This window comes from Myodes glareolus, chromosome 23 (assembly GCF_982192425.1).
Source record: "Myodes glareolus chromosome 23, mMyoGla1.1, whole genome shotgun sequence".
Taxonomy (NCBI): Eukaryota; Metazoa; Chordata; class Mammalia; order Rodentia; family Cricetidae; genus Myodes; species Myodes glareolus.
In genome coordinates this window covers 39,370,463-39,393,754 of record NC_142048.1, presented here as the reverse complement: position 1 = coordinate 39,393,754, position 23,292 = coordinate 39,370,463, and the positions used below count along the sequence as shown (strand labels likewise).

The following is a 23,292-nucleotide window of genomic DNA, read 5'->3' as shown; positions in this document are numbered from 1 at the left end:
TGAAATATTGAGGAAAAAGCCCAAACTTCCCAACTCCCGGTGCAGAGAGGGATCCAAGGCGAGAACCGGATTCCCAGAGGGCGGAGCGGGAAGGATCCTGGCCCCGGCCCGGGCCCCCCTCGGACCGTTTCTCCGCCGAGTCGCGCGAGGGCGCTGCTCGTCTCCTCGTGCGCCGAGTCCGGCGGCGCCGCCCACTCGCCTTTTCCCGGCGGAAATGCCGGGGCGATGACGGAAACCCGGAGGGAGGGAAGAGAAAGAGCGAGAGAGCCCGGGCCAGACCGCGGAGAGGCCTGCGGGCGGGTGCCGTCGGGCCGGAGCCTACCCCGAGCCGCGCCGCGCTCCACGCTCCGAGCCGTGTGCCTCTTCGCCGCGCCCCGGGGCGCGTGGCCGGGGCCGGGCGGGGCGGGGCGGGGCGGCAGCTCCCGGAGGCCGCGGCCCGCAGCTGCCCGCTGCGCTTAGGCGGGGCGCGGGCTACGCGCTCCGCGGCTCGGTGGTCCCGCCGGGGGCCGGCGGCGGCGGCGGGGGCGGGGGAGGCGGCGGGGACGCGCGGCACGCCGCCATGGACGACAAGGCGTTCACCAAGGAGCTGGACCAGTGGGTGGAGCAGCTGAACGAGTGTAAGCAGCTGAACGAGAACCAAGTGCGGACGCTCTGCGAGAAGGTAGGCGGCCCGCCGCGGAGGGAGGCGCGCGCGGGGAAACGGGCCCTGGCCCCCGCCTGGAGTGCGGGCTGGGGTGCGGGGGACCCCTCTCCGCCCGAGGATCAGGCAGCTGCAGCCCCCTAAAGACGCGGGCGACGCTCCTGAAAGTCGTTAACACGGCGACTTGGCTAGCGTGGGGTTGTGCGCGGGTGAACGGGGGGCCCCCTCGGTATACCACGGAGTGCATGAAGCTTTTGTTTGCACCCCGGTGGGTAGGGCGGCAGGCAGACCTTTCAGCCGGGCTCACTGTGCCGAAGGCAGGCGGTGGCTTTGGGCTTGGTGGTGAGTCGCTCTGGGGAGCGGTGATTTCTTTCTCGGGAAGAAGGCAGCAGGTGTTGTTGAGCTTGGAAACCGTGTTTACTGGCAGAGAACTGGGACGGGTGCTATTAATAAGCTGCCACATTACAGAAAGTTACTGCCATTTTTACCGCGTGTATTCCTCCTCTCCCCCCTCCCCGTAACTTGCAGGTGATAGGTTGGGTAGACTCTTCTTGACTGTGTTTTCGTAGCTTTCAGAAATCTGTATCCGTTGATGTGTTAACCGCTGGGATTTTTAGAGTCTATTTTTTCATTCCTTTTTTATAGTATGGAGTTAAGTCACTCCCCTGTATTTTCCTGCGAAAGAGTAAGGGAGTTAATTATTTCAAGTCATAATCTGTACATTTTTCTTAGAAATCGAATACTACCGAAGGAGTTTGTCCGTCTTATAAGCACTCTTCTCTTGGGGTGGGGGAGTAAATGCCCGTGATGTGTTTTTCAAGCGTTCGGTGTTGTCCAAGGCCTTTGTATATTGAGTAACTACTTAGAACAGGAGAGTTTCTTCCTTCAGCTAGAACCCTGAAGAAAGTGGTGTCCCCCAGTGAAACTGTTTGCTTCCAGCCTCAGCTCTTCCATAAGTCTTAAAATTAACCCTTTAGATGGTTTCTGTGTAGCTCGAGTTAGATACTGAACTGTCCAGTTTGGAAATTGGCTGAGTCAGTCAGCCTTATTGTGATTGTGACATCCAGAACTGAAGACACAAACCAAGAGGTGGCTGAGTCAGCCCAGGGCTCCCCTTTGACTTTCTAGTAATTTTAGGACTCGTCCTTGCAGAAGGTTGTCCCGCTGCTGTGCAGTATCGTGCGTGGGCCTTAACTCTTTTGAAAGCTTTCTGAATCTGTTGGAAAAAAAGAAAAGAAAGAAAGAAAAAAAGACAAAAAAAACCTTCCACATCTAAGTAAACTGGATTAGGAGTTGGAAGCACCACATAGTGTATTAAAGCTGACATCCTAGGCTGTGAGTGAGGGGTTTTCTTTGCATATCTCCACCAATTCACGGCGTCACCCACCACGTCATTCTCTAACCCAGAGGATGGAGTTGCTCGTGGGAGAAATAGTTGGTGCACAGCCCTCTTCAGCATCTCTGGTGTGCCTGTACGTGTGTGTGCGTATGTGTGTTCTTTAGTCCCTAGTCCCATCTTGTCATAGGTTTAAAGATTTGTTAATTTTTATGTGTCTGTGTGCTTAGTGCTGATACGGGAGGAAGCCGGAGGCATCAGATCCCCTGAAACTGGCTGGTGGTGAGCCACCGATGGTGGGGTCCTGGGAACTAAGGGAACTCAGGTCCTCTCTCTGTCAGAGCTTACCTGTCAAGCCTGTCAGAGTTCACTCTGCTCCACCGCTAGCTCCCAGTCCCTGCACATACGATGCCTATCTGAAGCATGGATGATACTTAGCAAGCTGTTGGGTGGAAGCTATCCAGAGGCTCCTCATACAGCCCTGGCAGGAAGAGCTTGGGGAACGGAAAGAGAATGGGAGAGGACACGTGTGCCTTTCCATTTCGTTTCAGATGTCACTGCACTTGCTCTGGGAGAGAAGGTGAAGCAGATGTGGTGATGAGGCCTCTGTGATGGTCCCTCCGACGAGATTTTGTGTGTAGTGGCCTTAGCCAATTTCATGTGTTTCCTGTTGCCTTCAGCATACAAATGACAGGGTTCGCAGCGGTGCTGTAACAGAAACAGCGTCACTTCCCGGGTGGTCCTGTGAAGTCTCCCCTTCCAGAGCACGAATGCCGTGTAGGAGGATGGAAGGGAAAGTCAGACCCTATCTTAATTCCTTTTGGCTAGTTTTTTAGGGGTTTTGTTTGGTTTGGTTTTTTGAGACATGGTTTCTCTGTGTAACAGCCCTGGCTGTCCTGTAAACCAGGCAGAACTCAGAGATCTGCCTGCCTCTGCTTCCCAAATTCTGGGATTAAAGGCATGTACCACCACTGCCCGGCCGGTTTTTTTGTTTTTGTTTGTTTGCTTGTTTTTTTGTTTTTAATTTCTTATTTGTATATACATTCATGTGTGTTGTAGAATATTATTTTAAGGTATGCTACTTTTGTTTATGCTCTGGAACGTTTAATTATGCAAAAATGTAAATACAATTCTCCTACGTTCTAGAGGCTGGATCAGCAACTAGCTGGCAGGAAATAGTAGGGAGGAGCCAGGTGGAGAAAGGTTTATAAAGAGGGGTGTGAAGATCATGAAGACTTCTTGGGAGACTCAAGCTGGGTGAGCTGCCTGCTTTTCAGCCTCTCTGGGAAGCCGCATTCTACCTCAGCCTTTGAATCTTGAATTGTTTAGCAGGATAGAGATTTAGTAAAGTTCTCTTAGTAGTTTTGATAGAGTCAGTGCCTGAGGGAATAGGATTTCTTCAGGCCACAACTCTCGCGGTCTCGCTACTGCTGGTATTGGCGGAGTTGGAGTTGGCTGAGGAGGATAGCTGTAGTTTAAAAGGCAGACAAATGAAAGGACAACAGTTTGGCACGTTGGGCATCAAAATGTTGTGTGATGTTTTACTCTTGGATTTTGGGGAGGGGGACGCCACCCAGCTCTCAGATTGGTGCAGGAGAATTATCCATATTTTGTCAATCATATTTTAATAAAACGCTGATTGGCCAGGCAGGCAGTATAGGCAGGAAAGCCAGACAGGAAGTAGAGGTGAAGAAAAGAGACTGGGAGTATTCTAGAAAGCAGGAAGCACCCTGCGCCTCCCTTGCGCAGACCACCGAAGAGGCAGGATGTAACCTGCCCAGCTGAGAAAGGTACTGAGCTGTGTGGCTATCGTAGATAAGGATAATGGGGTAACCTAAGTTATAAGAGCTAATAAGTAGCCTGACCTAATGGGCCAATCAGTTTTATAATCTTATGGAGTCCTGTGTGTGATTTTTCTTTGGGGTTTGCCGGCTTTGGGGCGGGACAGAAACCCCAACAAGCCAGCCGTCATGTTACATCAGATAAATCACATGCGAAGGCTTATTCTTAGTTACCCAGCCTTAGCTTGGCTTATTTTTTGCCAGCTTTTCTTAAATTATCCCGACTACCTTTTGCCTCTGTGCTTTTATCTTTCTCTGTTTTTGTATACCTTTCTTTCCTTCTTACTCCTTGGCTGGCTGGGTGGCTGGTCCCTGATGTCCTCCTCGTCCTCTTCATTACTCTTTCTGTTTATTCTCTGCCTGCCAGCCCCGCCTTGCTACTGGCCATTCAGCGCTTTATTGGACCTTCAGGTGTTTTAGACAGGCTCAGTACGAGTGTCACAGTTAAACAAAGGCGGCGTAAACAAAAGTCACACACCTGAAAATAGTATTCTCCAGCGTGTGTGTGTGTGTGTGTGTGTGTGTGTGTGTGTGATGTTTTTGTGAGTGCACATAGGGGGTCGTTAAAGAACAACACTGGAGAACGTCCTCTCCTTCTAGTTTATGTGAGTTCTGGGATCAGACTTGAGTCTCTGGGATTGGGCATCAAGCACCTTACCTGCTGAGCCATTTCTTGGGCTACAAGAGTTATTAATTAATTAACTTTTTATAAAGAGTGGGTCTCAGTATGTAGTGCTGGCTGCCCTGGAACTCTTAAGACCAGGCTGACTTCAATCTCGGCCTCCTGGGTATTGTGTTTAAAGGTGCATGCCACCATGCTCAGCCCACCAAATCTTTTAGTAGCTTGCTTTTTAGGTTTCGTTTGCTGTAGTGCTTTGTAGGAAGTAACGCTGTAAGGCGATGGTTGTCCCTAGGAGTTAAAGCTGAAACAGCTGAACTGAAGACCAGAGTAGTCCTGTGAAGGCTCTGTGTGGGTGGGGGCGGGGTCAGTGGGTGGACGGCTGCCCAAGAGAAGCACAGGAGACTCATCTGCCTCCTATTGCTGTAGCATTGTCAGCATCCTGGAGCTCACTGTGAGTCCAACTTCTGGGTGCTCAGCGACTTTTAAAGATGGTGTACCCGGGGAGCCAGTCCGGCCTTGCCGGAATGTTCTGTGACTGGAACTATATTTAACTCTTGTCATGGGAAGAGTAAATATATATATATTGACCTGTTAAGCTTTATTTTATGACTGAAGAATGTTTGTGATGATAATCCATGGAGGGGGGTAAGGGGTTGGAGGAGGGAGAGTGAACTGCTTCCTGTTCTGGCAAGTACCTGTTTTTATCTTTAATCAGACAACCTGAGGCTAGTGTAGAAATGTACATGTAAATTCTAGGACTGGAGAGGTGGCTCAAGTTATATTCACAAGCAAAAATATAATAAGGATGTATAAATTCTATATTGGATTGATGTGTTTCATGACTTTGGCTTCAAAGCCATGACATAAGCAGACATTTAAGATTCAAGTTCATAGTGTAGACAAGCATATACTTGACTTCTGAAGCAAAGTGTGTTACCAAAGATTAGTCCTAGTAGAAATGGAACTTGTGCGTTGAGGTAATCGATTACTCTCTGTGATAGATACAGCTTTTTTCTTTTTTAAGTGGTTTTAGCTGGGTTCGGTGGCCACACCTGTAATTCCAGCGCTCTGGAGGCAGATGCAGGTGGATCTTTGTGAGTAGAAGCCAGCCTGGTCTCTGTAGTGAGGTCCAAGACAGCCAGGCTACATGGACCAACCTTGTCTCCCAACTCAGGGGGCGGGGAGGTGATTTAAGTGCCAAAACCCCTGAGTGGCTACATAGCAATTTCCAGATCAGCAAAGGCTATGTAGTGAAATCCTACGTCAAACAAAAATACCTAACTAGTATGTTCTTTTATTGATTTATTTATTTTTACATGGCCTGGAACTCAGTACGGTTGATCTCAGACTCTCGGCTTTGGCCTGCCTCTGCTCCCTGAGCTCAGATGACGTGTGTGAGACACCATGCTCCGTAGTAAATTTATTTTAAAGTTTCATGTGAACGGGGTTAATGGACCTTGTTGGTCCATTGTTAAAGTCTGAAATCTAGGGATGCAGAGAATGTTTCTGACTCTAGCGGAGAATGCTGGTTCCCGCGGGATAAGCTCCAGAGTGCTGACTGAGCAGACCAGTGTTTTCCGGCCCTTCTAAGCCACTCTGCCATTACAGTGGCAGATGAAGAAATGAGACATGATATTAGCATAAACTAGTGACTAGAAAGTGGACTTTGTTAAGTCAGGTGATTTCTTGACTCTATATGTGATATGTAAAATATAAGTGCATTATAAATTTGTTTTCATTGAATAATTTTATATGCAGAATATAACTTTTGTTCAAATCGTCCCTTAGTTTTTTGTCGTTTGTTTAGGGTGGTGTTGCTGCTGGTTGGTTTTGAAGTACTCGGGATCAGATAGCCCATCACTGAGCCAGTTTGATGGCCTGGTAAATGAAACCAAATGCCAAAAGAGAATGATACTAGAATCACAAGAAATTTTCAACTATGTTAAGGTGAAATCTTAGTGTTTTGAGTTGATTTTTCTTTCACGTTCTTAAGTAAATGTAATGAGATAGAAACCTAGTCTAGGTTGTTGAAAGGAACCGAGATGAGGGCTGGAGACGGCTCAGCAGTTAGGAAAGAGCACTTGCTGTTCTTGCAGAAAACCAGGGTTTATTCCCAAGACCCACGTACGTGTCCGACCCTTCACGACTCTGTAACTCCAGTCCCAGGAGATCCAGTGCCCTCTTGGCACCAGGCGTAGATGTGGTACACAGTTGTGCACGCAAAACACTCGAAACATAAAGTAGTGAATCTAAAAAAAATTAAGTAACTTATATGAAAACACCCTTTTTCTTGTATTATTATTAGTGATCAGATGTTACCTTTTCCTGAACATACTTTTCAAGTCTGTTGTTAGTACTAGCCTTAGGAAGGCGGTCTGTATAGTGTAGCTTGTTCCCTTTCTAGGAAGGGAAAGCTCAAGTTGGTGTGTTCTTTCGTAGTCTGTAATAGTCTCTCATCCTTGTTTTTTAACTTTCTAAAGGTTTATTTGGAGGTAGGGCTTGTTATGTATGCATATGTGTGCTGTAGCTATGAGAAGTCAGAGAGCAACTTGCAGGAGTTGCTCCCATCACCGCAGGGTCCCTGCAGTCAGACTCATGTTACCTGGTGGCAGGGGCCTCTGCCTGCATCTCACCAGCCGCCTTTAAATTCTTTAGTGATTGACCTTTATAAATGTAGAAGCATGCCGGGGCGAGCCTGAAGTCCAGGTACTTGGGTACTGGAGGCGGGGGGGGGGGGGGAGGCCCGCCTAAATTAATGAGACCTCTATATCAAAAAAGCCAAAATGCATTAGTTAACTAAAGTCAGGGTTTGTTTTTCGTTTTAATAAAAGGATTTTGTAGGGGTTGAGGTGCGTGGTTCAGTAAAGTAGGTTCAATTTTGGGCACCACTGCCCAAAATTTTTAAATTTATTTTTATTTACTACTTTTTTGTGATAGAGGGAACAGGTCTCAGAATTATATTTCACCTCTGACTCCAGCTTCAAGAGTTTAGAACATTTGAGGGCTGGATTAAGAGCTGGTACTGCTCTTGCAGAGGACCCAAATTCAGTATCCAACGCGCACACATACGCGCACGCACACATGCACACACACACACACACACACAAATATAAGAGCTTTTTTAAAAAAAAATCTATTTATTATGTATACAGTATTCTCGGTATTCTGTCTGTGTGTATGCCTGCAGGGCAGAAGAGGGATCTCATTACAGATGGTTGTGAGCCACCATGTGGTTGCTAAGAACTAAACTCGGGATCTTCTGAAGGGCAGGCAGTGCACTTAACCGCTGAGCCATCTCTCTAAGAGCTTTAAAAAAAAGTTTAGTAAAATAATTTAGACATTCTCTACTTTTGATACTAGCTGTAACTTGGTGAATTCCCAAAAGGTTCGGAGAGCACAGAAAGGATCTGAGAACTCTCTGGAAGTTGTTACAGTCACAATTGTAAGTTTTTACTATAATGGTAAAGAATAGAAGATCGGACCAGTCAGGATAGAGGAGAGATGTAGGGTGAAGCTCAAGAGGACCTGGTATTTATTAGAGCCCTGCTTTTCTGCGCTCATCTGCCTCCCTCAAGGCACTTGGTTAGCCTTTCCCTGTCAGTCCCAAAATAGAGGCACTGTATTTATTTTTTTAACACAAAGCACTCATGCATATAAAATAATTAAATCTTCAAAATGAAAAAAGATAACCTGAGGCAGGAAGGCCAAGAGTTCAAAGGTGACTTAGGCTACCTAGTAAAACCTTCTCCCAGGGAGAGGAGAGGAAGAGGGGGAAAGGGTAGAGGACTCGCAAACAGCGCTCGCCTTAGTCCTTCAGTGCTGCACCTGGGATGACTTCGTCTTCAGAACCTCCCTCTTCATCCCTGCAGTACAGTTGCTCTTTTCCATTTCTCTCACTTAGCTTGTGTTGCCAAGTTCCCAGCTGTGTATAAGAGTCTCCAGTGGAAGCAAGTAGTTGCTTTTTTATGGATTTTATTTCTAGCTACTTTATTTTTCTTTACTTGACTTTTTATTTTTCCCTCAGTGTCATCATTGTCCACTTTTGAAATCTTCGTGTGCACGCATGTTTGTATATGATATGTGCATGTTCAAGTGTGTGAGTGTGGGCGAGCATGTCTAAGCCACCATGCTTGTAGAGGTCCTAGAACAGCCCCAAGTGTCGCCTCCCTTCTGGTGTGTGTGAGACTGCCGCCGTTTATGGAGCCCCACCCCCCCATCCTGCTTAGGAGCCTGTGGTTTCACGGAGCTTGCCCTGCAAGTCTAGCTTTCCGAGGGTTCTAGGGATCTGCACCTAGGCCCTCACGTTATACTTGAGGTTCCCAATTCTTTGTTGGCGGGTGAATATCCGCTTTTATGAGATGTCTTAGGAGTTCACTGCTGGGAGACAAGGAGGCAGGCAGTTCCACACATTGCAGGGTGACTGCTGCTGCTGGAACAGCCGTCACATTTGCCTCAGTGTTGGCCGAGTACATGGTCAGCACAGCTGCTCTTGGAAAACACAGTTGTGGTTTGTGAACTAGATAAGTCGCTCAATGACCATTCGCTGGCTTTAAAAGAAGTGACATCATTTGTCATTAATCGTGATAAAATAGTGGTTGTTCACATAATTTACAGAAGAACGGTAAAAATGTATTTGAATTGCTCACAAAATACTGCTGGGCCTGGGAGATGGTTCAGTGGGCGCAGTACTTGACATGAGGACCTACCTGAGTTTAGACCCCTAATACCCTTGAAAAAGCCAGACAAGGGGAGCTGGGGACAGACTCCTAGGGCTTGCTTTGCTAGCCAGCCTAGCTTGATAGGTGCGCTCTAGTTCAGTGAGAGACCTTGTCTGAAAAACTAATACAGAGAACACCTGATGTCAATCACTGGCCTCCACACTCACAGAAATACTCTAGTGTGTAGTTTACGCGCACGTGTACAAGTATGAATATAGTGTGCGTGCACCTGAACGTGTGCCGCGGTGTTTGGGGAGTTGGGCTCTCTTACCATGTGGGTGCAGGAGTGGTGCTCAGGTCATCAGACTGGTAGCAAGCACTTTACCCATCTGTTCCCACTGGCCCTGGTAACTGACATTCCAACCTTGTTGTTGAAGGCCTGGCGTTAGCCATGGATGTGGAAAATGATGGAGGAGGGTTATCTATTGTGTTATTTTCATTGGTCAATAAAGAGACTGCCTTGGCCCTTTGATAGGACAGAAAATTAGGTAGGCGGAGTAAACAGAACAGAATGCTGGGAAGAGGGCAATGAGGCAGAAGCCATGGAGCCAGCCACCAGGTCAGACATGCTGAATCTTTTCTGGTAAGCCACCACCTCGTGGTGCTACAGATTATTAGAAATGGGTTAATATCAAGATATGAGAGTTAGTCAGTAACTAACTCTCTAGAGATAATGGGCCAGGCAGTGCTTAAATGAATACAATTTGTGTGTTGTTATTTCTGGGACTAAGCTAGCCGTGCGGGAGCTGGGTGAGGCGAAAAGCAGGCCTGCCCGCAGCTCCTCACTACAGGAAATGACATATTTTAGAATTGTGCTCAGTGAGCCACACATGGTAGTTCACACAGGCGCAGGTGGATCTTTTGAGTTTGAGGCCAGCCTGGGCTACAGATAGAGCTTCAGAACACAGAAACCCTGTCTCAAAAACAAAACAACAACAACAAAATAAAACAGAAAGGAATTAGGTCAAATGAAAAGGAACTGCTTATATTTGAGAAAAATAATCAAGTAGGATCAAGAATTGCAGTTTTCTGGTCTTACCAGTTGCAGCAGTGTTTCACATTTAGTTTCAGAAAGTTTTCCTCAATTTTTAAAACTCGAGATGTATTAGTGGATCTATAAAAGTTACCTCTACCAGAGGTGCAATTTAGGTTCAAGATGTCTTTATTAGTATGCCATCAGTATTAGCCTGCCATTCCCTATAATGGCAGGGTGGAAATCCACTGTGGATGTAGGAGGGTGGTCACTTATATGGTTGAAAGTTGTACCTCTGCTTCCAGAAGGCTGAGCCAGGAGGATTGTGAGTTTATAGTCAGTTTGGATACATGGTGAAACAGTGTCTCAATAGAAGCAGAAAAGGTAGTATTTTCAGGTTAAACAAAAAAAAAAAAAAGGAGGTTCATAACTTGCTTTTAGAAATGTCATCCTAGCCGGGCTGCGGTGGCACTCGCCTTTAATCCCAGCATTCGTGAGGGAGAGGCAGGCGGATCTCTGTGAGTTTGAGACCAGCCTGGTCTACAAGAGCTAGTTCCAGGACAAGCTCCAAAGCTACAGAGAGAACCTGTCTCGGAAAACCAAATAAAAAGAAAGAAAGAAATGTCAGCTGAGGACTGGAGAGGTGACTTAGCAGTTAAGAGCAGAGCCTGTTCTACTAGAAGACCTCAGTTCAAGTCCAACACCTATCTGTAGCTCCAGTTCAGGGAATCCGATGCCCGCTTCCGCTCTCCTCATGCACCAGACACATGCAGGCATACATGCAGCCAAACAACCCTGCACATTACAGACTGGTAGCTTTTTTTATAAGTCAGACTTGGGAGATGTGTGAGAAAGACAGCATACCTTTTACTTTGGTCACCTGCTTCTCTGACAACCATTGGTAACTTACCTTGTTTGTTTGTGGATTGTTTCTGAGTGAAGATCTCACAAGGTAACTGAGGCAGGCCTAAAACTCATATGCAAGCCGGGCTGGTCTTGAGCTCCTCATTCCCACCACAGTCTCATGACTGTTAGGAATGTGGGCATGTACAGCTATGCCTTGCTATGAACATATCTGTGTGTGATATTTTAAGCCTTGGTCTCTGTTTGTATGGAGTGGAGTTTATGGAGATTTGTTTACATTACATCAGGACCAGAGATTTAACATCCTACGTTTTACGTTTATCTTGGTGTACACATCCATAACTTGCTTTTTAAGAGCATAAGATTTTATTCATAGTATGCCTTCAAAACTTAATGTTGCTTGGCATGTAGACATTTGCTGTTGTTAAACTCAAAGGGTTAATTCCCTTTTTTTTAAAGGTGAGAAGGGTTGGGCCAGAGCTGAAATGGTAGTGACTACCCAGCCTGCACCTGGCCCTGGGTTCAGTCTCCAGTACCTCATGCTGAAGGCAGAAGCATCAGAAGTGTAAGGTTATTCTCAACTATACAGTGAGTTGGAAGCTAGCCTGTCTTTTAATAAAAACCAGTCCCCAGAAAGAAGAAATGGTTAGTTGTGAGACGCACCCCTTGACCAGCAAGCAGGAACGACCACGAAATCGAGAATTCTTCCCAAATCACCACCTTATTGGAGCCACTCGGTTGAAGAGGGAATGGGGAACGAGAGAGAGAGAGAGAGAAAGAGAGAGAGAGAAACAGCAAGCCAGAGAGAGCAAAAGGTCCAGCGGCAGCTGCTTTTCTAGGGTGAAGAGGCTCGGACACTGTTCTGATTGGTGAATACCATTCCACTGAAGCCCGACAGGCCAGGGAACCAAGGCTCAGTTATGCAAATACAGACCAAGGCCCACTCGGCAACTTCAAAGGATTTGTTTACCTCCAAGCTGCAGGTCACCAGCACCATTTAACAATGGCGATGTTCTGACGGCTCCTTACTGTTAGTCATTTGGTTAAGCCTACTAACGGTGAAGAAAGAGAGGCACCATGCTTACATTTCGGTTGGGCTGGGTTGGGCTGATCTTGCTGTGTAGCCAAGGCTCCAGATCCTGCCGCTGCAGCCTCTTGAGTGCTGGGGTATGCAGGCATGTGCTACCTACCATGCTTGGCAGCCTTGTAGAATTTTTTAAAATGGTTTTTTTAGATTTTATTTTTTATGTGTATGAGGGTTGCGCCTCCATATGTCTATGTGCTATGTGTGCTACATATGCATGTCTATTACTGTGTGGCGCTGAGGAGCCTGACAGTGTCCTCAAGGCCTCCAGGCACACATGTTCACACACAAAAGGGAAGAGAAATAGAGTCTTTTACAGAGTAAAGAACTTCCTTGACAAAGGCCGTTCCTAAAACCTCCGAAGTCTCCTGACCGAGCACTCAGGGGAGGGGGAGGCAGAAACATCTCGGTCAAATCGTAGTAGCCAGCATGGACTACTCGCGTAGTTCATCGTTTTAAAGTAGGAATTAACTAGGAAAGGGTCTCCAGACTAACAGGAAAGACCGTTAGAAGCACACTGAGTGTGGGAGCACACCCCAAGGAGGAGCACACTGAGTGAGTGTAGATTTGTGAAGGAAGAGGCGCAGTGTCATCTGTGGATGGAAAATCCAGGAGTTTGCAAGTACTGAACTAGATCTAAATAGTAACAAAATTAACATTAAATGTGTGTTCAAGCTTAATGAGATACTAAGAAATACTGGCTGGGGTGCAGCTCAATAGCAAGTTGAGTACTTTTTAGTGTATGTGAGGCTCTGGGTTGGATCTTTAGCAACACACACAGGAAAGGAACTTAAAACATGTAAGTTTTAGACTCAGTTTTTTTTTTAAAATCCTAGCATTGTGTTAACTAAAAATTACCATTGGTACATTGCTTGAATGCTTAGGTTATGTTATATTTTGTGTGTGTGTGTGTGTGTTATATATATGTTATTTTACCATAGGAATGAGGGATGCCAATGTGTGAGGTTGCTGTGGGCAGAATTCAACATACTGTTTTACACAGCATTTTAAAGTCACAGGAATATCCTAACAAAAAAAGTGCATAAATGGTTACTTGTGTTTGTATTACATCTATAGTACATATAAAATTGCCTATGCTATACTTCTTATACATCTGGTCACACGATAGATTTGATTTTTATTACAGCATCATCTCAAAACCTAAGTAACAGATAACCATGTTAGGGCAGCCCTGACACTGGGCTGGCAATGGGAGCATCTCAGAACCACTGCCGTCCTTGCAGCATGTGGTTGGCCATGACATCACTAGGGCGGTCCATGACTAGATATAGCAGTAGCAGCTCTTATATCAGTAGAAACAATCATGAAACTTAGGAAAATGAATATGAATAAGTGTGAGGCCATGTTTGTCATAAGAAGAAACTGTCTTTTGTTTAGTTTGTGGGGGTGGGGGTGGCTTGTTGGTTTTTCAGAGACAGGCTTTCTCTGTGTAATAGCCTTCCTTGGCTGTCCTGGCACTAGCTCTGTAGACCAGGCTGGCCTCAAACTCACAGAGATCCACCTACCTCTGCCCCCCGAATACTGAAATTATAAAGGCTTGTACCACCACAGCCAGGCTGGTTTGAGATTTTTTTTGAGTTAAGTCTCATTGTTTACGCATGGCTGACTAGAACTGGCTGTATAGACCAGGTAGTCTAGAACACGTATGTGTGGCTCTGTACAACAGTGGAACTTTTCGCTGCTCTCAGAAGAAGCCCCAGTCCCTTAAATGTCGTTACCAATCTGTTTGATCCTAAGTGCTAAGGAGCCGTAGTCTGCTTTCTACCTCCGTCTCTTCTGGACACGAGGATAAGTGAAGTCGTATATCACGTGACCATTTGTTTCTGGCTATTTTGACTTAAAGCATAATACTGTCAAAATCATGGCACATACCAGTGTGTTATTTTTTTTTATGGTTGGTTATCACTTTCATTCTTGTTGGGTATGCTGTATCAACTCATGACTTAATGGGCATTTGGGTACTTTGTACTGTTTTGGCTCTGAGCCCTTGCCTGCACCTTCAGAGGACCTGAGTTCAGTTCTCAGTGCTCATGTCAAGGCCTCATGACCACCTGGAACTCCAGCTCCAAGGGACCTGATGCCTTCCTCTAGTTTCCAGACACAAATGAATAAGAAGTAAAAGTAAATCTTTTAAGCAAAAGAATAATGCTGCCCTGGGTAACTGAAACAAATTTTTCTTTCCATTCCTACTGACACAATAGAAGGGCTCCAAGCTGCCTGCATCCTTGCGTCTGTCTTTGCTATGATAGCTGGAAGTCAGGGTAGCTCTTTGTGGGGTTTGGTTTCTCTTTGAAGCTCTGGCTGCCCTGGAACTCACACTGTAGACCAGGCTGGTCTCAAACTCAGCAATTGCCTGCCTCTGCCTCCTGAGTGCTGGGATTAACACCTGACTGGTTATTCTATTTTATAAGGCGTATTTCCAAGTGATTTTCTCCTGGATTTTCTTTCAGTATAGGTAAGAAATGCTGTTACCTTTTAACTGAATATTTTTCATTGTCGGTTTTCCTTTTGCAACAGGCTAAGGAAATTTTAACAAAAGAATCAAATGTACAAGAGGTTCGCTGTCCTGTTACTGTCTGTGGAGATGTGCATGGCCAATTCCATGACCTTATGGAACTCTTCAGAATTGGTGGGAAATCACCAGATACAAACTATCTATTCATGGGTGACTACGTAGACAGAGGTTATTATTCTGTGGAGACTGTGACTCTGCTTGTAGCATTAAAGGTATGATTGATGAAAATGGGTAGGGGAAGGTTTAAATGGGCCGAAGGCAAGAATGTTAGGCATGTATCGTCTGTTTATTTTCTGATCTGCTCAGCTTAAGTAATAGTTGGCTTTACATCTTTTAAAGGGAGATTAAAAAAAAAATCAATGCATTCAACTTGATGACTTCTAATAAATGTATAACTCATTTGGGTTGTCCATAACTGAATTCTGTGAATTATGTTTGATTTAATCCCTTACTACCCTTCCTATAGAGTCATTAAGCAAGTCTGTATGTAATTCATGCCATTGTTCCTTGACCTCCTGTCTCTACTGCCCTGCACTCAGCACTTCAGTCTCCCTCCCAGATCTGATCCCTTCAGCCACCGTGCTATTCTGCCAGAGGCAGTCTCCTCATTTAGCGTCTGTGCCTTCTAGCTTGTGGCTTCCACGTCCCGGTGTCTTCCTCCATGCCTTACAGTCTGTGGAGTGGAACTGTGGCTCTGAACTGACCTGCACTGTCGAGAGCATAGACTTCTCACCTCAGGGAATGTCTGTCCATTGCTCTAGAGTATCCAGTTCTTTCTTTATCTTGTTTCCCCATAAGATTACACTAGCTACTTCTCCTCATACTCCTGCCCAGGTTCAACAAATGCTTGGGATTTTTGGATTTAGAAAATGTACACATTCACGAGATGTCTAAAGTAGGGAACCCAAACCTAAGCATAAATGCTTTTGGTTCATATATATCTTACATGCCTGTCCTTAAATTTGACAGTTAATTTACAAATGGACAAAAGAACTATTTAAAGAAATGAATTTGAGGTTAAAACTAATTTAATACTGTTAAGAGATGATTGTACACGGGTTTCTTTTCCTTTTCTAGGTGCGTTATCCAGAGCGCATTACAATATTGCGAGGAAATCATGAAAGCCGACAGATCACCCAAGTGTATGGCTTTTATGATGAATGTCTGCGAAAGTATGGGAATGCCAACGTGTGGAAATACTTTACAGATCTCTTCGACTATCTTCCACTTACAGCTTTAGTGGATGGACAGGTGTGTGTGTGTGTGAGAGAGACTGTCTTACAGAAGAAGGTTAAACATGGGGAAATACTGTTAGGAACTCAGGGTCTGTATTTACAGGCTATGTAAAAGTTTCTGGCTTTTTTGTTTGTTTAATACAGTGCTGGGGGGTTGAACCTGGGGCCTGGAGTCTAGTGCATGCTAGGCAAGTGCCCTGCCACTAAACCACAGCCCTGTGGTTTGGTTAGTCTGATTTTTTGGGGGATAGAGGTATGCGTGTTTTGGAGACAGTCACAAAGCTGCCCAGGCTCACTGTGCCCAGCACAGCTTGATACAGTAATTCTCTTGCCTCATGCTCCCAAGTTGCTGGGACACCAGGCCCTGCTTTCCCTGGCCCAAAAGTTTTCTGGCCAGTGTGAGGATAGTATATATAAATGCCTAAGTGGATGTGTATAGTAATTAGTCACACGAGATGTATTTGGAAATTGTGTCCATATTACACTGTTTCCCGGTTATCATTAGCAACTTTTCATTCCCATGTTATTTTCATAGTAACTACAAGTATCATATTGTGTATCTTATTTATCAAAGGGACTTTCTCTGTTTCCACCATAGTAAGTACTGAAGCATACATAAGGCATTATACAGGTTTCCCATTTCAGTGTTTAGAGGATTCATGGTGAGCTGGTTCAAATCCATATGTAAAACATACAGTAAGACTCTGCAGTGTTTAAATAATAAAAACCCAGTGTCCTGGAAGGTGCAATAGATACTCTTTGGCTTGCTGGTTTGAATATAATTTGATTATAACAGTCCACATTTTCCCAGCCATGATTTTGGATACTGCAATAATTAAAATGACAATACTTGCCTTGCTAACTTCAATGAAAGTGTGAATTTATAAGGTGTTAAATTTTAATTAAAATTGAATTATTTTTGTTTTTTCTTTTTGTGTGTTTTTCAAGACAGGGTTTCTCTGTTTAACTTTGGTGCCTGTCCTGGAACTCTCTCTGTAGACCAGGCTGACCTCGAACTCACAGAGATCCGCCTGCCTCTGCCTCCCAAGTGCTAGGATTAAAGGCATGCAACATCACTACCTGGCTAAAATTTAAATTTTTCAAGCAGTAGACTTTATTAGCCTTAAAGTAATAAACAAGCTATTTTAGAAAGATAGTATTAACAGTAGCGATAGTGTATCTGGTTTTGAAACTTCGTGCATACATTGCTAGAACTCTCAATAAATTTTGCACACCAACCAGCATTTCACAAACTCAGTCTTTGCTGCTTTGGAGTATTTATAAGAAACAAAACACCCAGCACATACACACCATTTTAGCAGGTTATCGTTTATGAAGTGTTATTTCTGGAGGACATGAGCTCCTCAGCAATCAAGTAGGTAATGAAGCAGGCTTGCAGAGTCGTGGAAGGAAAGAGCAGCCTGTAAACCAGGAGAGAGGGCTGGATGCCGTGTGTAGACCTAGAACCCTAGCATCTAGAGCTTCAGGCAAAACTGATGACTTTTAAGCCAGGCTGGGCAACATACATAGCATGGCCCTGTCAGTCGATAAATGAGAGACTGTTACTAAAATTGTCATTATTCTCTTTGATTCAGTCTTCAGAGGATAGTCCTGAGAAAAGGTTTTTAAAAACACTTGTCCTTTATGTCAGAAGTCCTAGGAGTGCACTGCCTATAGTCAGGGAACTGAAGATAGACCACAGGGAGGTGGCCCAGTGGGTAAACATTTTCTTCTTAATTTATAAACAGATAAAGTACTTGTTTTGTAAACATGAAGGCTAGAATTCAGATCCCAGCACCCATGGGGCACAGTGCCCATCTGTGATCCCTCTCTCAGGGATGAGCTTCCCAAGGCAAGCTAGCTACCTAGCCAGCTAAGCAGGCTCTGGCCTCAAGAACCTGCCACAGTCATGGAGAGTGATCAAGAAAGACATTCGGTACCAACCTTAGGCTTTACACATACATGTGCACACATCCACTCATGTGTAGACCTGCATGTGCATGCATACTACATACAGTTAACAGGAATAGTGTGCAGGAACACTGGCTCAATAAATAAGGTGCAAGGAGAGAACAGACTCCCAGAAGTTGTCCCCTCTATTAGATGTGCCCCACACACCACACACATAACAAGGAATTGAAGACGATAAACTGTAGAGAAAGTAACCTGCGAATATGGTGATGTCCTCAGTCTCAGGAAAACTAAAAACCTATTATAATCAATAACAGGAATCAGTACGATGTGATGTCTGAATGAAACACAATTTTATAATCAGGAGGACGTGACAGAAGCCAGTGACAGGTGATGAGGGTGAGGATCCTACTTAGCAGCAGCTCTGAATAAAGCTGGGGTGAGATGGCTGGGCTGGCGCTCAAGAGCCGCGAGGGGAGAAAAGGAACCCCACACTCCGCACTGCAGAGGCTGTTGCTGGTGGTCTGAGTCTACTGTGCACTGTAGTTGACAAGTTTTCCAGTTAATACTATTTTGGGGGGCAGATGGGGGAGCTGTCAGGACTAACACTTTTAGCCACTACTTACTCCTCTAACTTATAAACAGATATTCTGCCTCCATGGTGGCCTGTCTCCATCCATAGATACACTGGATCATATAAGAGCCCTGGATCGTTTACAAGAAGTTCCACATGAGGTAAATTTGGTGATGTTTTGTTTTAACAAGATAATATAATTACATGTGATAAAGCTAAATATAACTGTTAATAATTCATAATGCATATCTGTTCTCCTTGACCAGGGCCCAATGTGTGATCTCTTATGGTCAGATCCAGATGACCGTGGTGGATGGGGTATTTCACCACGTGGTGCTGGCTATACCTTTGGACAAGATATTTCTGAAACATTTAACCATGCCAACGGTCTCACACTGGTGTCTCGCGCTCACCAGCTTGTAATGGAAGTAAGTGCTTTTCTGCAGAATGCCTTTATCTCATGGTTCTATGCATTTGTAAGAGGCCTAAGTATCTTTCTCATTTTCTCCTCTCCCCAACTTTACTTTTGTTTGACTAGCTCCTTACCCCCAAATCTCCATGTCTGTTCTGCTAAAGCCATTTTCTGTTGTAACCCGTATTTCAGTCAGAATGTCTCCATAGGTTTCAGAGTGTTTCCTACCTAAATACTTGTCAGATTATTGTAACAAAGTTTAATTTTTACAGTATGTATAACAATCCAGGTTACAAGTGGAAGTAATTCTTCAGATTTTCTTTATGTGATCTTGATGTTCGGAAGTGACCAAAGTTTTGTTTTATTAAGAAATGGCTTTCTAAATCTGATCATGCTGGGTGCTTGTAGTCCCAATATTTAGGAGGCCAAAGCAGAGGGGGTCATGAGTTTCAGGCCAGTGTAGGCTATATAAGAAGATACCCTTAAATAAAGTCCCCTTGGTAAGGGCTGGAGAGAGAGAGAAAGATGATGGTTCAGCAGACAAGAGCACACTCTTCTCTTCCTGAGAATCTGCGGTGGAGACTTGACAGATGTTTCCTAGGACTGTGGATTTAGCATATGCATGCATGAGATGCATACTGCAGAGTGATGTGTCCTTGGTGCATTGCATCAGAAGGTTTAAAATCTGTCCTGCAGGTCCTAATAACCGATCACTGAGTTGAGGCGGCAGCTGCAGCAGCTCCTGTTGTATTGTCACTACTAATAGAACAAAAGGGGACACATGTGATCCCTCTAAACCAGCAAGGAATGGCCAGCCCAGAACAGGCAAGGAGCAGTGTAGGAAGGCACTGTCCATGTAGTGATATTAAACCTCATTATTAGATCATCATAAATGTCAATGATGACTGGATGTATTTTTTTAAAGTAATGACTTTTACTTTGCTAAAAGACTTTTACTTTCCCAAAAGTTGGAGACTCCGAAATTAGAAGATAATCAAATTTCAGTTGTTATTTGAGACAAATAGGTGATGTAAGTGAGAGACTTTGGTGCAGTAACTGCTAGAGATCAGCGAGGCCGTGACTAATGAGCAATGCTCAGCTCTTCAGGAGAGCTTACTCTAAGTTGCCATCTGCCTAATACTAGCTTCAAGATTTATGTAGCAGACTTTGCAAGCCAGGTAGTTTATGTCATGTCTAAGCACTTGGAAAGCTAGGGCAGTTTTAAGTTTGAGGCTACTGTGACCTATTAAATAGCAAAATTCTTTCTCAAAACACACACACATCTGAAGTGTAGATTAAGAAGTTACAGTATTCTGAGCAGGTATATAAACTGAGATAATAGAAGGTAACTTGACTACATAGCCACTGAAGTACTTGTGATTTGAGTTCTCTGTGTCAAGCTTGAATTCTGTAATGAAACAATGACCTTTCTCACTGTTGCAGGGTTATAATTGGTGCCATGATCGGAATGTGGTTACCATTTTTAGTGCGCCCAATTACTGCTACCGCTGTGGAAATCAGGCTGCTATCATGGAATTAGATGACACTTTAAAATATTCTTTGTAAGTAACTGTACATTTTAATTGTGTATAATTACTTTTAGAAGGAAAAAAGAACTATTAAACAGGTGGGGGGTGCTGGAGAGCTGGCTCAGCAGCTCAGAGCTCTTGCTAGTCATGAGGACTGGAACTCAGATCCCACAGATACCGTTAACTCCAGTTCCAAGGGATCCAACACCCTCTTCTAGCCTCTATAGATACACATACACATCTACACACACTGAGTCACACACACACACATGGCACGCATGAATAAAAATCTTTCTAGAATGAAAACCATTGAATTCAGTTTATGAGATGACAGAACAAGAAGTGTGTAAACCCTCTTCTCCAAATATTTAATGTGAGAAAGTTTTCTTTTGATGCGCTGGGCAAACAATCATGCCTCGTACATACCAGCTCATTGCTGTAGTACTGAGCTATATACCCAGCCCAGAAAAATAATTTTTAATTATTTAAAATTTGTTGAAAATTTCGCAAAAGTGTACAGGTAATGGAAAAATATTTAACCTGAAGAGAACCTGAATTCTAGCACACAGGAAGCAAGAGTTTGAGGCCAGTCTGGTCTAAGCAGTGACTTCCAGGACAGCCAGGACTACATACAGATGCCCTGTCTTAGAAAAACACATTAACAACCCAAATAGAAACCTGTCTGTCAGAACTACTGTAGGATTGCGTCCCTCCCCTTACTCCCACCACTCTTAAAGAGACTACTCCAGGGTCGGAAGGGATGATTAGGTGTTAGGAGCACAGGCTGCCCTTCAGAGGACACAAGTTTAATTACATGGCAGCTCCCAGCCATCTGTAATTCCAGTTCCAAGGGGCCCCTCCTCTGACGTCTTGGAGCACTGGCACTCATAGCACGAAATTAAAGGTGAATTATTTTAAAAGTTTAAAAACTACTAGGTGATGTGGCTACATTGGCCCCTGCTTACATGAACCCCTGGGTTCAAGCCCAAGACTATATAAACTGGCCATGTGATATACAGCTCTGTAATCCCAGTACTCAGGAGATGGAAGCAGACCAATCAGAGTTCAGGCCAGCCTGGGATACATGAGACCTTGTTTCAAAAAAATTTTGTGACTAAATAAAACATTTGCTTTACGTGATGACACATGCTTGCCTGTGATCCTGGCACTTAGAAAGTAGAGACAGAGATCAGAAGTTCAGAATGGGCTATTACTGTTGAGTTTGGGGCCACTCCAGGCTACATGGAACCTGGTCTCAACCACAACACCAAAAATTGAAAATAAATGCTTATTCCTGACAGTTGTGAAGTCTGTGTGCATGCCTGTGGTTACATCCTCTCAGGACTGCTTGAAGAAGGAAAATTCAAATGGGATTGATCCCAAGACCACAGAGTTGGTTCAAAATATGAAAATGGACCCCCCCCAAAAAAAATACAAAAAGGAACTGGTAATTTTAACAGACAAAAAAAGGACTTGATAAAATTTAGTGTTCTTTTGACTAAAACCAGCAAACCTCACAGAAGGGAACTTGCTGTGCCTGAAGACAGGTGTAAATACCGATTCAGCATCATGACGGCGAGAAACAGGCCCTTTAACTGATAATGGCGTCACAAGGCTTTCTGCCAAGCACTAAGTTTCACCATAGCTCTGTGAAGTGACATGATTGGTCACCTGTAGTGACGCACTCGAGGTCGTTGCAGCCACACGGAGTACAGTGGTAGCAGAAGGGTACAGAAAGGATGGCTGTGTCCCCTCAGTATCTCCTGGCTTACCTGCTGACTCACTTTCTCTGTTGTTTATAGTCTTCAGTTTGACCCAGCACCTCGTCGTGGAGAGCCTCATGTGACCCGGCGTACCCCAGACTACTTCCTATAAATTCCTCCCCAGGACCTTTCTTTGTATGTGGAAGTATACCTGGCTTTTTAAAATATATATATACATATATATATATATATATATATATATATATATATATTTAAAAACAACAGTTATCTATGTGTTTCTGTAACAAATTGTGGTATGTCTTGACATTAAACTACATCATGGACCAAATGTGCCATACTAATGATGAGCGTTTTAGCACAATTTGAGACTGAACTTATTACACTGTGTTCTAGATCAGTCTGCCTGCTGTGTCGTAGGAAGCATTCTTTTTGGCTGGTTAAACAAAAAGGGTCACTGACTGCTTCATCTCCTTTGCACTTGGAAATTTAGTTACAATGTTTAACTGGCATGGATTAATAGAGTCAGAGTTTTATTTTTAAGATTTCACAAGCTGACTTCCACTTAATTCATTACCCTTTATTTTATTGAAATGTATAACTAACTGAAGAAGAGATTCTTGGGAGTATGTTGTCATAACATTAAAGAGATTTCCTTTCATTTAAACTAAATTACTGTTTGATGTTGATCTGCATTGTTTCTGTGTATTTGTCCTGACAGTGCTTGCATCCTATTTGGTGGACTGAACAAATAAACTTTCCAATTTAAACAAAAACATTAACTGGTATGCATTAAATGGAAGCACTGCATTTTAAAACTTGATGCAAATACTCATGACTGTGGTTGGTGGTTTTTTTCATTTATTCTGACTTTTGAGATGGTCTCATAGTGCAGATACATGAGCTTGAGCTCTTGGTTCTCCCGACTCTGCCGCCCAAGTGCTAGGATGACAGGTGTGGGGAATCTGCCATGCCACAAACATCTGATGTGTAATAAAAATAAGCAGCTATACTGACAGAATTTACATGGTGAGTTGTCGGTTGCTCACTGCAGGCCTTATATTCAGTTCCAGGTTATGTGTGCACATGCACACACACATACAGTGTTTGTTTATAGTTTACATTTAGAAGCAGAACAAAATCGAATATTCACTGATAACTTTTAGACCATTAAAGAGCCATGTTTTACATTTCTAAACATTTCATTGGGTAGTTTGTGTTGATTTGTTCATAATTTTAAGTACAAAATTTGGACTGTCTGCTTTAATAACGATAGACTAAATAAACAAGAAATTT

The 23,292-nt window shown here is 44.1% G+C and overlaps 1 protein-coding gene across 1 annotated transcript; it reads left to right on the top strand.

Moving 5' to 3' along the window:
- Positions 1–503: 503 nt before the first annotated feature.
- On the top strand, positions 504–22,772 carry Ppp2cb (protein phosphatase 2 catalytic subunit beta). Its single transcript, XM_048456551.3, has 7 exons — positions 504–661; positions 14,617–14,826; positions 15,692–15,865; positions 18,406–18,495; positions 18,601–18,762; positions 20,190–20,308; positions 22,078–22,772. Exons 1-7 carry the CDS (start codon positions 560–562, stop codon positions 22,148–22,150), a joined length of 930 nt encoding a protein of 309 aa, XP_048312508.1. The 5' UTR covers positions 504–559; the 3' UTR covers positions 22,151–22,772.
- Positions 22,773–23,292: the final 520 nt, after the last annotated feature.

Bases quoted from the DNA above. Each gene is read 5' to 3' on its own strand.
- Ppp2cb (XM_048456551.3), top strand. From the start codon at position 560: ATGGACGACAAGGCGTTCACCAAGGAGCTGGACCAGTGGGTGGAGCAG. The intron at 18,496-18,600 runs GTAAATTTGGTG...CTCCTTGACCAG, and splicing joins TACAAGAAGTTCCACATGAG to GGCCCAATGTGTGATCTCTT. The intron at 20,309-22,077 runs GTAAGTAACTGT...TGTTGTTTATAG, and splicing joins GACACTTTAAAATATTCTTT to TCTTCAGTTTGACCCAGCAC.